At 38.2% G+C, this 14570-nt stretch overlaps 1 protein-coding gene across 5 annotated transcripts in view; it reads left to right on the top strand.

Moving 5' to 3' along the window:
• slc20a2 (solute carrier family 20 member 2) overlaps positions 1-14570 on the top strand; it is a 71865-nt gene that overhangs the window by 45691 nt on the left and 11604 nt on the right. For all 5 annotated transcript variants that reach the window (XM_088910678.1, XM_088910680.1, XM_088910676.1 and 2 more), the window contains exons 4-9: positions 2958-3043; positions 4350-4446; positions 4986-5105; positions 6183-6395; positions 11800-12397; positions 12671-12856. In XM_088910678.1, coding sequence (XP_088766804.1) covers positions 2958-3043; positions 4350-4446; positions 4986-5105; positions 6183-6395; positions 11800-12397; positions 12671-12856 — 1300 coding nt within the window. The remainder of the gene's footprint in view (positions 1-2957; positions 3044-4349; positions 4447-4985; positions 5106-6182; positions 6396-11799; positions 12398-12670; positions 12857-14570) is intronic.

Genomic DNA, 14570 nt, shown 5'->3' with positions numbered 1-14570 from the left:
TGTCACCTGAAGCCCACCTCCATTTATCTGACCCATACAAAGATCTGACCTATCTAATCGGAAAGCTGCTTCCTGATTTTTAAGTGTTTCCGTACTAGAAACCCTTCATGTCTGCATGAATAAGTGTGTGCTGTGTGTGTGTTATTACATTCTGTATACTGTCGTAATTTTTTTCCTTCTCTCTTCCAGCACTTTGGCTTTGCCAAGCCTGTTATGCTGTAATCAAAGTGCAGCACTTTTAATATAAATGCATAACAAATTAGTTTGTAGTGATTTTTCTCTTGCCTGGAATCCACTTTACAGGATAATAGTAGTTGTTAAAAGTGGGTTTAGCGAACAGGTGCTGGAAGCTAGTGCAATTTTAAAGCAATTTTTTCCCCAGAGTTGATTACTGTTCCATAATCCTGTGATAATGAGTGGAATTGACATCTGATGCATGCATATCAGTTTCTTAACGTATTACAACTTTTCAGTTTTGAAAGAATTATTTTTACCTGCACATGACTATTAAAACTTCAAAACCACTGCGTGCACCAAAGGTGTATTTTAGGGTAGATCTTTTTTTAATGCACTTACAATCTGTAAGTTTCTACATGCGGTACATTTGGGTTAATTGTAGTTGTTTTTTTTTTTAATGAAGTGACTTGAGAAATCAGTTGCAGTTATATTTCTGGCATCTACTACTAATGAATATCATAGCCAGTCTCTGTATCAGTGTCTGATTTGGAGGGATGGATGCCAATCCCCTTCTTTGAGTTCTCCATGGATTAAAATTAACAACTTCATTCTTTTTTATTTTATCAAATCTAAAGTGAATTTTGGTACCTTTGAGGTCTACTGGCCATTTGACAGTTCAATTTTATGGACTTATTCACACAAATCAAATTTGTGAAAACTCATTGCAGAAGTGTCACTTTTCATTGATTCATGGTACACATTTATGAAAATGAATAAAAACTCTTATCTTAAACAGTAGATAAGTCTTATCATGGTCAATGAGAGCTCAAATACTGTAAGCCTTAACAGCCTTCATTAATACAAAAAATCTATACAGTTCTGGCTTTTGATGATTTTTTTTAAATTAAAGCAGAGCATCAACAACTTTTCAAGGTATTAAAGTATTCATTTTCATTGATTTGTCTTGGAGCTGTAAAAATCTTTCCATGCGCCGAAATGCTATGCTTAAGCACGATTTACAAGTAGCTTTGTTCACTCTGTACCGCCCAGCAAGTTTCATGATATTGGGAAAGCAAAGCTCCACAGATCTCCATATCCTATTTATCAGCTACTGCAAACAACCAGATTGCTTTGTCATTTCTTTAGTCTCTTTCCTGAGAAACTGTTGTATATAGATATTCACGTCTCATTTGGGCAGAATCGCACCACTGATTTTTACATTCTGTTTCACTTCGTGTTGGACTCAGTTTGGTCTTTTACTCTCGATGGCGACTGGAAACCAGTCGGTTTTCCACAGAGTCTTTTGGTTGAGATCCATAGTGAAACCTCGGTGCAAAGTAGCTAGTAGCTAAAGTCTACTAGGCACACAGTGACAGTCAGTTCTTTAACTTTCTTTGGGTCCAGTTGTTCTTACCCTAGTGCTTCCCTCCCATGTAGAGTTCTAAGACAAGTGATCAAATGATTACAATGACAACTGTGAAAGACTGACAGCTGTGTGCCTCTGTGTATGCAGAAATGTATGTCACAGAGATATTGTAGAAAAAAGTGTTTGGCTACTTTCCCAATTTGCCATGCAGTCTGGGAAATTGTGATTATCTTGGTGCCTTTATCAAAAATGAGATCCTAATTCTGCTGGAGAATCTGGAAAAGTGCTTTGGGAAAATAGGATATGGTATCAGAACTAGGAAAATGCAGTTTAAGTAAAGTGATTACCTTGACAGATAGTTTCAGTCCTACTGAATATATAACTGGTCTCCCCACAGGGCAGTCAGTCAATCAGAAACTTAAATGACTTAATTTAACCAATTATTGGTTTAGCTAAGCCGGATAGATGACCTGAAGCCAATGATTATAACAGCCAGAGTGCTCAGGATTCTTCAGGACCCGGGTCCGGCACCATTGGCACAATGGGAAAAGATGATTTTTTCAGGTTCCAGATCTGCTGGAGAGGTGCTTTCATTTTGTTGCCCGTCTCACTTCCCCTTTAAGTGTAATAAAATTTTGAATGAGAATTGTGTTGAACATAGGAACAGGATGTTCCCTGTGATTTCCTAAAATGTGCCTGTTTTCTTTCCCCCCAACACACAGTTCTTTCACAGGGTGTGCCGTGTACCAAAGGAATGTCATGATCCTATCTAGAACGTGTGCAAACCATGGTTGTAAATGCAATATCAAGTCAGATGTACTGTATACAACTCATTATGTACCACACTACAGTATATAACAACTGTGGACAAAAGCTTATTCATTCCTTGTAGAACTTGGTGTGGGTTAACCATTATTCCAGAAACAATCTTATTTTTTTTTTTCACTTTCATGTGTTGTGAGTCATGACTTTCATCTATTATTAAATGTTCACTGTGGTACCACAGGAAATGTGAGAGTTTGTCCATTTCCATCCCTCCATAATACAAGAAATCCTTTCATTGTTGTACAATAACCTAAGAAATGCTTTTTTTTTTCTAAAGGCTTTAAAAGATTTGCAGTTGAAACGGACTTCTGTGCTGCATTGTTTAAAAAAAAAACTAAGCTGCCTGATTAGAAAACACAAAGGGATATAAAATCATAAAATCACAATCACTGAGCTGCAGAGGACTGGTATATTGTTCTGCTTGTTTTAACATGACTTTTGAATGACTACTTGGCTTCTTATGGTTGTACAAGTCCTAACACTATGGCCTAACACTCTATAGAGTTGTAGTGTTTATTTATTCGGTCTTGATTCAGTTCTTCCAATTGTTCCTGGCTCTTTATTGAGTGTTTTGTATTTATTCATCTAGTTGCCTCTTGGTTCATTTCTCCTCTGCTGTCTGGGCTCATGTCTGGCTTCCTGTTCCTAGTCATTAGATTCTTCATCTTGAACAAGGTGAGTCATCACACTCCTCTGCAAAACCAAACTCTTTTGCTCTTTATTCTGGTTTTCATTCTTTTTAAACCCTGTGCCAAAAAGACTCCTAACACTAATTAAAATAAGGTTGTCTGCAGAAATAAAATAAAATTTCAATAGCAGTCCATTTTAAACACTTTCCTTACTCTGTTGAAAGTGTAGTAGTGTAGTGCCTGATGAGCTTTTTATTTTTTGTCCAATTTTAGCCCTCTGTCATCTGGGCAAGCGATACCTTTTTGCTTCTTTCACAATGTTTGTGTTATTGTTTAATAAAGAAGTTGAGAACAACAACATGCTCAAGTCCATGCATTTCAACCTGGAGTTTTAATTTCTTTTAAGCCTTATCTGTCCAACACTTTGGAGTGTTTAAAACTTTTAAGTATTCTGTTCATTTGCTTGTTTAAATAGTACAACCAGAATGGGGTCATACTAATAAATGCATTAAAAATAGTAGTTATGCTTTTTCAATTATTGCCATTGGCATTTTAGGACTAGTAAATGTAATACACTATTAAAATTTTCTGTATTAAATATAAAATTAAAGCTAAAAATAAATCTAAAATTATAAAAATATGAGAGCTGAGAATAGTTTTCAGGATCAGATTTTAAATGAACTGTATTCTTATGTTACTTTCTATACTTCTAGGCAAGTCTAATCATACAATTAAGAAACATTTTTATTTTAAATTACTACTACTTTACCATTTGATTATAATTACTCGCCATTAATGTGGTGAAGTTATCAAGCGTGGTATTTGCTTTTATACCACAGAAAGATGCTGCTGAAAATTAACTGCAGCGCTGTGAAAACTTCAGTTTTTTTTATTGTGCACATTATTCTTTGTTTGCTGGATCTTTGTGTTATTAACATAAAACCATACATGTTCCTGTGTGGGAACCAAAACATGTTACATACATAATGTGCAGAAATAATGTGAATATTCCTTTTTTGTGAAGGAACTGGTGGAGATAAATGCTACACTGAAAAGTTTTTTTTAAAAAGAAAACCTGTTGGCTGTGGTGTGGATGGGACTGAGACAGAGATGGAATTTAGGGCAAACTGGAGGGAGGACCAAAGGGTGAATTTGAGAAGGGGTGTGGGGCAGTGACTACAGGAAATTTTCCTCCTTAGTTGTGCCTTTATTTTAAATGTGCTTATGGGACAAAGTTGAAGGCCTGGCATTTGCAGTGCGACTGAAGCTTGTCCAGGTAATACACCTACATGTATGAAGGCCCTGATGTATTTATGAAGGTGTCAAAAGTGCTTTTCTGTTCATGTTTCCAGGAAGACCCTGTGCCCAATGGCCTTCGTGCTCTGCCTTTGTTCTATGCTGCTACTATAGGAATTAATACATTTTCAATCATGTACACTGGAGCTCCACGTAAGTACTTGTCGCCTGTGTAGCTCAAGCCTTCTCATTTTGTTGCTCTAATTGTTTTTGCAAAGCTGCTTTTGAAGTGTTTGTACTAGCTGTAAATGGCAGAGGTACAGTTGGCAGTGCCCTGTGTGTCAGGAGCTGTAATGGAAAGTGCTTACCCACCAAAACGCCTCTTTTGAATGAATTAATCTTTAGGAGATTTGGAAATTTCCATCAATTTTTTATTCCAAAATCTTAGGTCACTGTGTGAACAAATGCCTTGTTTAATTACACGACTTCACCTCTTTGTTTCCTAGAACTATCATGCATACAGATGTGTTCAAAATGCCAGGAGTTAAAATCTGATTGTTAATAAAGTAAAGAAGGTGGAAGTCAACTCTTCGTACTTTTTGATTAAATATACAATAGCAGGAAAGACAACTGCGATGCATGATTTCGGAAATTCTGTATGTATACAAATTTGCCTATGAACTGTTCTATGTACCACTAGCATCTATTATAACAATAATTGTGTTCAACTTTTGTCTCTCTTCCCAATGTAGTGCTTGGTCTGGAGCTCCTTCCAGTTTGGGGAATAGCTCTAATCACATTAGCAGGGTCTCTAGTGTGTGCTGCTTTGGTGTGGTTTGTAGTGTGCCCATGGATGAGAAGAAAAATAGCAAGTAAGTGACACATACTCTTCTGTAACTTTATTGGTAAGCACCAGTCTCGCATCAAAAGAGCCATGACATCCAAATAGTACAGTATGTAATGTGGAATGAGAATAGTGTATTCTATATCCTTGGATATACAGTAACCAATCGTAAGCAAATCATTACAAAGAGACCTAAGAAGAAAAACCTAAGAATTTTACAAGTGTAGTTTAGGCAGAACTTTTTTTGCTACCTCTGAGATTGAATGAAATAAGATACAAATATCCTAAAAGTTTTGTGCCATTTGTACTTAAGGTGTAGTGGACCTGGTGCACTTGAGTGTCACAGAAAGAAATGTATCTAATTAATTTTCCATCTACACCTGGTGGTGTTACATCCATGGCCCTTGGACTTACAGTGTAGATATGCCAAGAAATTTGACCAGTGCCCCAATGTAAAAGTGTTGTGTCCTGAAATAAACTTCAGTTGTGCATTGTGTGTGCCTGAAGACAGCTGTTACTGCAATGCAATAAAAGTAAATGCAGTGGTTTCAAAACATGTAATATTTTTTCACTCGATCAGATATACCTATGCTTATCTTAGACCTCTCTACAGATGGAGAAAAAGCAATCCTTTATACACAGCCTGATAGAAGGAAAATACAGGCCAGAAATGCCGTCTGTATTCATGGATCTCACTTTATTTCCTTAATTATTGAGATGCAACACTTAAGCCTCCACTAAATTTAAAAATATTAAAATCTTTCTTACTTGAAGTCCTCTAAATCATATAATATTAGTACCTTAATTTGAGAGTGTTGTTTCCATGGCAGCTTTAAAGAGCTCCTAGAAGATTATTTCAGCTCTGGTTTCACAATATGTACTGCCAGGCTGCACGTGGCTCTTCTTTGCTTTCAGAACATATGTTGATACGTCTGGAACAACCAAGACAAAGCCTGCTTTGTGTCATTTTGGTGTATTGCTGAAACAATTTTAGGAAGTGCTTTTAACTTCAGTTTAAGATAAAGAAAAAATGTCACTACGCGTGCTTGCTTGCACCCACTTTTTTCCTTTTAAAAAGCAAATTCCATCTTTCATGTTTGTGCAGGCCGGTTGAAGAAGGAACATGCCTTATCAAGAATATCAGATGAGAGTTTAGATAAGATCCCGGAAGAAGACAGCCCCGTTTTCAAGGAGTTGCCAGGTGCCAAGGGGACAGATGAGAGTGTAGTGCCACTGACCAGCAGGGCCACCGAGTCACCAGGGGAACCAGAAAATCTGACCAATGGGAGTTCTGTCTTACCTAATGGAAGAGTGTATGGTAAGCTCTGTTCAGAACTCCTGCATGGTGTGCCCAGTAACCTTTGTGATATGTGGTTTGAATCCAAGCTGTGCCAGATACCAGCTGGGATTTAGGCTCTCCAGGTACAGTACAGTGCACATTTAACAAAAATTAACCTCACTTGAATGGTATCAGCCTGAAACCAGAATCAGCCTAGTGCCATATATCAGGCAATCCTTTTTTCTAAAAGTAAAGCAGCTGAAAATGCAAAGATTTGGGTGGCTCAGCAATGTTTTACAGAGAAAGCATATCGCAAACGTCCATGCTTGGGGATTTAAGGGGTTAACTGAGGTTAAACAACAACCTTTGTTTTAGATGGCAACTAGAAGTTCCCAATTAGTGTGGAAAAACTGTATAAAAGCATGAAATCCGAGGATTATTTTGCTTTAGAAGATTAAAGAATTGAAATTATAGATGAGGTTCAAGCCATGGATTTTTTTAACTGTTTGTAAGAGGTGGTAGGTTCATATTTTGTGTTAGTCTGAGAACTGTACTGTAAACTGTTAGCATTGTAACAACAACTGTAACAATTGTTTAAATTGATTAATCAGTTCTGCTTTAATCCTAAAAACATTCATAAACAGATGTTTTCAGACTGAATTTATAATTTGTGTAATCCTGCTTCAGATCTAAATTTTCTCAATGTAATCCAGTGTTCTCTGGCATTGTGTGCAAGTCCCTCCGAAATAGAAAGTTTCTATTACAAGCTTTCCCCGGGAAACGCATTTGATCTCTAATCATTTTGCATTTCTCTTGGGTTTCTTTGCTTTGTTAGTCTTAAGAAAATGCCTTTTTTATATTACACAGAGTATTGTGTACAAAGGAGTAAATATCAAATTACTCCACAAATTGAAACATGTAGTTTTATAAAGTTATAGGGATTTGCTTTACCTCTGTTTAGTTGAAAGATGATGTTTTTAATGGTCATTTAATAGAACCTCTATTTATTATGAGTTTTTGGAAAAATCTCAAGTACAAAATGTTGATATAACTCTGAGCAAGAGCCTATAAATAGGATTAAATATGTGCTTTCAATTACTGCACCAAGGGAAAACACTTGAAATGGTCGTAATGGTCAGGAGAGAGAAAAGAATATAGTGATGGAGACTGAAACAAATAATTTTCAGTACTATAACTGCAAAAGAACAGAAAGAACAAAATGTCACAGAGATTGAAAAATATGAAATGTTTAGGTGACAAAAGGGAAATTACCAAGGAAGAAATCAATGTGCCCAAGTAAGATTGTAGAAAGCCAAAGTATTAGCACAGAAGAGTAGCTTTTTACAGTTACCAGAAGCACTTGAAATGTATCTCCCAAGTCAGCTGATATTCTACTAACTGTGCTTAAGGAAATGAGAGAAGTTGCTCACAGGCCATTAACAAACGTTTTGTAGCAGCTGGGCATGAGAGGTATTGCCAATCGGTCTGTTTCCCATCCTGAAAATAGATGACAAATCCACACCACAAAATTATACACCTATAAGTCTTACTACTGTTACGTGTCAGGTTATGGGAGCAATAATTAGAACTAAACAAGAGGTCCATCTGTATGGCAGAATGACTCTAGAGGATAGTCAACATGGATTTAGAAAAAGTAGGTCTTTAACTTGTTAGTGTTCTTTGAACAACCAAAACCACGAATGGAAACATCACGTGTGAAATGGTTAATTTGGATTTTTAGAAAGCTTTTTATGAAGTGCCTCATAAAACACTAATTCCCAAATTGCAGGTGGTGTGCATTCAAGGTAATACGTGTATTTGGATTGGGAACTGGTTAATATAGAGAATGCATACCACAGATAAGGAACAGATGGTCAAATGGAGGTGAGGATAATAGTGGAGTTCCTCAGGTATCTATACTAGTACCACTACACTTAAGATGCCTAACTCTACTAGATTTTAGATAATTGTTAGCAAACTAGTCAAATTCACAGATGATATAAAACAAAGAATTTGTAAATGCTACAAAAGACATCCAAATGTTGCGTAGATGGATTTTAAAAACGGCAGATAAATATGTAGTTAAATGTGTACCTTAATGTAGATAAACAGAGAGTTACAGTATATGCCGGCAACAAAATTATAAGATTGAAAACCCTGATCTTGTAGACCTTTTAGACTTTTGTGTTCGATTTTTATTACTATGTTAAGATATTGCTGTTCTTCAATGCATCTGGAGAAGAACATCCAGATATGTTCATAGGCTCCAGCAGTATGCTCTCCTATAGGTGCAATGTCTTGTGCGTTTTAAGCTTAGAATTAAACTACTATCATGTTATGTATTCCAGGGGTTTGCCAATGTCCATACTTAGTTGTACACGAATCATATGCAAAGCCTGAAATGGCATTGGGTTACCTTGGCAACAGGACACCACTCATCCAAACTCTCCTCAAGGCCTGTATTGCCGCGTCCGTTGAAAAGCTGCCCATTGCGTGACTTGATTAATTATCTGCAAGGAATGACATCAAAAGCCGCAGCAGCTCTATCGCCATTCTGTGAGCGATGACCTACTGTAAATAGAAGTAGAATAATGGTTAGTAGGCAGGAAAAGTTTGTATGAAGAGAAAGGTTTAGTTGGAAATTGTCAGATTCATTTAGTGCAGGAAGGAAAAGTAACTAAGGAAGAAATAAGAAATGGGCCACAGAAGCCAAATTTCAGAGCACATAGAAAAAAACACAGATGAATAGCTTTGACTGTGATTTAGTGAGGTACTGTATTCTATGCTAGAAGTACCTGTTTTAACCCATTAATAACATATCTGAATAACTGACCATTATTTTTGTGTTTGAGAATTAGAGGTCCACCAGGTACTGAATTTGAAAACACTCAAAAATGTAGACATTTCCCCAGTAATGTTATTAAATCTCTGGAAGCATCTCCTTGTGTTTTTTACCGTAATCAGCAGAGAAAGCTGTTTGTCCTGCACAGAACAATAATAGTAACAGTAATAATCATGTTCCCCTATTCTACAGCCATAGTTGAAAGTCATTGAGGGGTTCTTGTTAAATGGATTTTTGATTTTCAATAGAGTTATGGTAAGCAAATACTCAGTATTTCATTGCAGATTACATATTTTTTAATAGCCTTAAGTTAAGTTGCATACCTTGGTGAACAGCACACCATTGCTGTGCACAAAGAAATATTCTAATCTGCTTATGTGGAAGACCTGATTCAAGTAGCTAAAATCCTCAAAACCATTGACAGAGCAAACCCAGTGGATTTCTTCTGAATCTGCAGCAGCGAAACAACCTGAGGGATCTCACATGGAAACTCGCACAGTACTTAGTTTAAGAACAACTTTAAGAGGAACTTTGTTATACAGAAGATTGTGGCATTTCTAAACTAAGCTTCCCAGCTTGGTACCAAAACCAATATCCTGGCTTCTTTCAGGCTGGATGCAGTCATTGGATCATTTAGCTACTTTCCAACAAATTGGAGAGCTGGGCTGGGTGGCCTTTTCTCATTTGCAACTCTTCTAATCATAAAGCAACCCTTGTTGACCTTTATCTCAGGAAAATTGAGGAAGAAATAAACGCAATTGCCTGGCACAGCTGCAAGACCTTTTCCTACTCTGGCTTTCTGCTATTAGTCATGCTTTAATAGTGCTTTTGAAGCTAAGAGACATTTTCTTTTCAGAGCAGAATCAGGAAAATTGGTAGGAAGAAAGTGTTATCTCAGGTTTTTTTTAAAATTTGCAAGGCTTTCTATCTTGTAAAATACAATTTGAATGTTAATGCTGCAGGTAAGTTTATTAAAAGTTAAAAATTGGAGAAAGGGATATTACCTTTAGCCTGTATTAGCCTAAACCCTGCCTAATTAAGTTTGGCATTATTAATACACGCTTAGTAGATTGACTGTTTCTAAGGTTCAAATCAGTGGATGTTGCAAGATTTGAACATTGGAAGAAAGCAGTGGTTTTCTTTTTTTTTCTGCTTGAATGTGCCTTTTTTTTCTACTCCTGACCCAAACTGATTAATCTGACAAATGATTGCAACTAAGCAACTAAGATTGCAATTTGACTTCAGTACTGTGAACGAGTGAGCAATAAGCAAACGTACAGTATATCTACTGGGCGAGCAGCCTGTCTTATACTGACAACACTACACACTCAAGGGCACCTGGCAAGACCTGCTGTTACACATCGGGCTGGGTAGAACCCGGCCAACATGGCTGCTTGTGCACGGCTGTTTGGGAAATTCCAGTCACTGTCCACTAATAACAAGGCACAGGCTTGAATTGACATCCTCTGGACTACAGGGCTGCACCGGTGCTCTTAAGAGCACCTTTACTTGTTTAGCTACTCGGCAATCCCAGGAAATGTTTGGAGTCAGATTTTTTTTTTAAAGTGAAAACGTTTAGTTTTAGAAAATTGGCTTCAGTTGTAATTTATGATTCATTGTAGCATAGTATATTATGCATTATATATAAATGGGTATTTTCTGGAACAGTTTGGTTGAAGTACCTTGAACAAGCAGCTGTGCCACACTTTGAATCTGCAACCCTCCTGTTATGCGTCCAGACCCCTAAACTCTATGCCACAGCACTGTTAGCATTATGCTCCTTCCTACACATCCATCAATACAGATCTGAAGAATTGACTGTTCATTTAAAGTATCAAAAATTTCAGTAAGAAAAATTCTCCAAAAAGAAGGAAAAGCACTTAAAAAGAGTAGAATGGAGCAAAATTAAAAAGACCAGCTTTAGATTTGCAGCTTTAACCTTAAATGATTATACAGACAAGGTATTTGTGTATTACCTAAATTATAAAAAAAACAATCACCTAAGTAGTCTACTGCACTTTTGGTAATGAGTATTTTGAATAATCAACAAGCTTTAATGCTATAGGTTGCTCCGAGGATAAAACAGCTCAGTTAAAACCGCACAATAAACCAAGTGGACATGTACGGTATGTACCGTGTGAAAATTGGGGCATATTTGCAAGTCTTAGTCTAATCATTTTTCACGTACATTAAGGTTTACATGAAATACTTCGGGGTCTTAACTTTGAAAGCATTAAACAGTTTTTAGAATCATGTGATATTGTTTATTATTATTTGCGACCTGAGGATAAAAGAAGAAGTCTGCACCTTCCGTTTCTCTGTGAAACCCAAGTTAGAAAAGGCCTAGACAAAGTAAGCTAGAATCCAGGCCCTTAAAAATTACATACGCTGAAACAATCTTTTTTTTTCTCTATAACAAAGTTTGATGTGTGCTAATTAGGCTGTTTTGTACAACACCATGAATCCCAAGACCGAAGGGGAAAGCGGACCTTTGCAGTTTAACAAGTGGTTTATCTAGTTGGCAGCGGATCCCGCTCCCAGCGGTGTGAAGGTGGGGAATCTTTACTGATGGTCGCAGTGCACCTGTGCTTTACCCTGCAGGCAGGACGCACTCTATGACCAATGGGTGTCTGAAGTCTCCCGTCTCGAATGGCAGCTTCAGTTTTGATGGGCACATGCGCAGCGACGGCCACGTCTACCACACGGTGCACAAGGACTCTGGACTGTACAAGGACCTGCTGCACAAGATCCACCTGGGCCGCATGGACGACGAGCGTACCGCCCCACCTGCAGACAACAACTACCGCCTGCTCCGGCGGAACAACAGCTACACCTGCTACACGGCAGCGATCTGCGGCATGCCCGTGCAGCCCGTCTTCCGGTCCTCGGATTCGGCAGCCCCCGAGGACAGCGAGAAGCTGGTGGCCGACAGCGTCTCCTACTCCAAGAAGCGCATGCGCTACGACAGCTACTCCAGCTACTGCAACGCCGTGGCCGAGGCCGAGATCGAAGCCGAGGAGGGCGGCGTGGAGGTGAAGCTGGCCGCCGACACCCTGCAGACGCCTCCTCCCCCACTGGAGGAGCCGGTGGACGAGGATAAGGAGGAAAAGGACAAGCCCCAGATCTTCCTGCTCTTCCACTTTCTGCAGATCCTCACCGCCTGCTTTGGCTCCTTTGCTCACGGAGGGAATGACGTCAGGCAAGTCCCTGTAACCCGTCCACAAACTGAGGAAAAGCCAGGGCTGCATTCGGGGAAACTTCATATGCAACTGGGGTTTCGCAATTCGTCGTTTTGTTAAAGTGCTGCCTTGCGCAGGGAATTGTTTAGATCAACTAATACCTTTTGCCATCGTAGCACTTCGGTGAGCTCATAATTGTTGCATCCACATCCAGATATCAACCACAATCCAATTTATGGAAATGGAAAGGTTTTTGATGCGTTTTTGACGTAATTATCTCTTTGCTCCCACAGCAATGCAATTGGTCCCCTTGTGGCACTGTGGCTAATTTATGACCAGGGTGGCGTAATGCAGGATGCTGCCACTCCTGTGTGGCTACTCTTCTATGGAGGTGTTGGCATCTGTGCAGGCCTGTGGGTTTGGGGTCGCAGAGTCATACAGACCATGGGAAAGGACCTGACGCCCATTACACCCTCTAGGTAAGCATGGAATTATAGGGGTTGTGGGACACTTTTCCAGGCTGGGCTTCACATTTTATTAAAATGATTGTGCCTTTCGCTTGGAGTTTGTGTAGTAACAGCTCTTCCAGGTTTTGCCCCGTGAGGGTCGCCTTCATGTGTAAAAGGGGTGTGTGATATTTGAATATGAAAGCAGGCCTGTTAGTGTTGCATATTTACTTTCCTGAATATTTCTCTGGCCTATTTGGTGGCAAAAAATTGCTTTTTTATAGATTTTTGTTTTAAACAGTGCCTAAGTAAGATTAAGCCTGGGAAATACTGCTTTTCCTTTCAAGATTTTATCTGTGCCAAATATTTATATAACCATTTTGTTTTCCTTTAAAAACAGTCCACTGACAGGTATGTAACTCCTATGAGTGACCAATGTTTTCTACTCCTTCTAAGGTCTGTTTTCTTAGCCAGGAATGATAAGACCGCACATTGAAGCACAAAAGTGAAGGTTCTTGTGTTGCTCCTGCAATATTTTTATTATTTAGGTGGAATAATGCATTTGACTTTGAATACTATGTGTCAGTTATAAAAAAAAGACTGTATTTCAGTACACAGTAAAGTTCAGAAATCAATTGCAGCTGTGAAATTAAAGGTGATTTATTGTTTCAAATGTAATTTTCAAGCCCAAAAAATTGTCGAAGCTCAAGTTGAAACATGGGTCAGGAGAAAAGTGCTACTGATCTTAAGTCTAGGATTCTGCTGGAAATAGTGCACAACTGACCAAGTGCTACCAGGGTTTGGGGGAGTTTAAAGGGGTACTACAATGATATTTTTTTATTTCGGAGTTTGATTATTTCCAAGAAAGAATCGACATGAATGAGTGCATTTCAAACCACAATGAAAGTAAAATTTATACAGTAATGTGTAAAACCTCCAATTCACATCAAAGATAGATGATATTTCCTGGTATGCGAAGTGGCTCTATTATATTGTAACCAAACAGACTTGTGAATACATCTCTTTTAATTTAATAGAAATATTGGTCTCGACTTCGAAATGGTTTTGCCGACAAATACTGCTTACTTGTTAACTCTGCATGCAGATCACGTTGGAACATTGCTGTGGTGAAATGTCTGCTGCAAAACGTATACTTATTCACTTGTGCATCACATTAAAGTAGTCATTACATTGACTAGCGAGCAGGAAGGACCATTTTAAGTCAATTCTCGCAAATTCTTGCTCTTGCTTGTGGCGAGACCAGCGGTTTGTGTCAACATGGTGATTTTACAATACTTCTACGAAGTTCGCGATTTTGTGCTTAATTTTTGAAAAAATGATTTGGAATACCGCCAATTAATTTGTTGCTGGGATTTAACATCCAGTGTGAGAAATTGGGACTGTAGTTCCCCTTTAAGATGCCGAGGCTACCCTCTATGAAGCAGTTAGTAGAACATTTATGAGCAAGGTTTTCAGCAGCATCCTTTCTGCACCTGAGGATGTTTGGTGAGGATCTTCAGTCCCTCTGCCTGCTTATGTTTGTAGATCCATAACAGACAAGTTTATGCCATACATGCACAATATCAGTTCAGCATAGAATTTGAAGCATTGATATGCCATGAATACCCTAACTGATACTGTGAAACAAAAAATATTTAAAACTCTTTAAAAAATACCTTTTGTTTGCTTTCCCTTACATTATCATGTTAATAATTTTAGTTATTTATACAATGTTTGACTTGCTGGT

Source organism: Atractosteus spatula, chromosome 3, assembly GCF_055471065.1.
Source record: "Atractosteus spatula isolate fAtrSpa1 chromosome 3, fAtrSpa1.hap1, whole genome shotgun sequence".
In the NCBI taxonomy this organism is placed as follows: Eukaryota; Metazoa; Chordata; class Actinopteri; order Semionotiformes; family Lepisosteidae; genus Atractosteus; species Atractosteus spatula.
The sequence above is the reverse complement of the archived record's forward strand: the minus strand, read 5'-3'. Positions and strand labels throughout refer to the sequence as shown.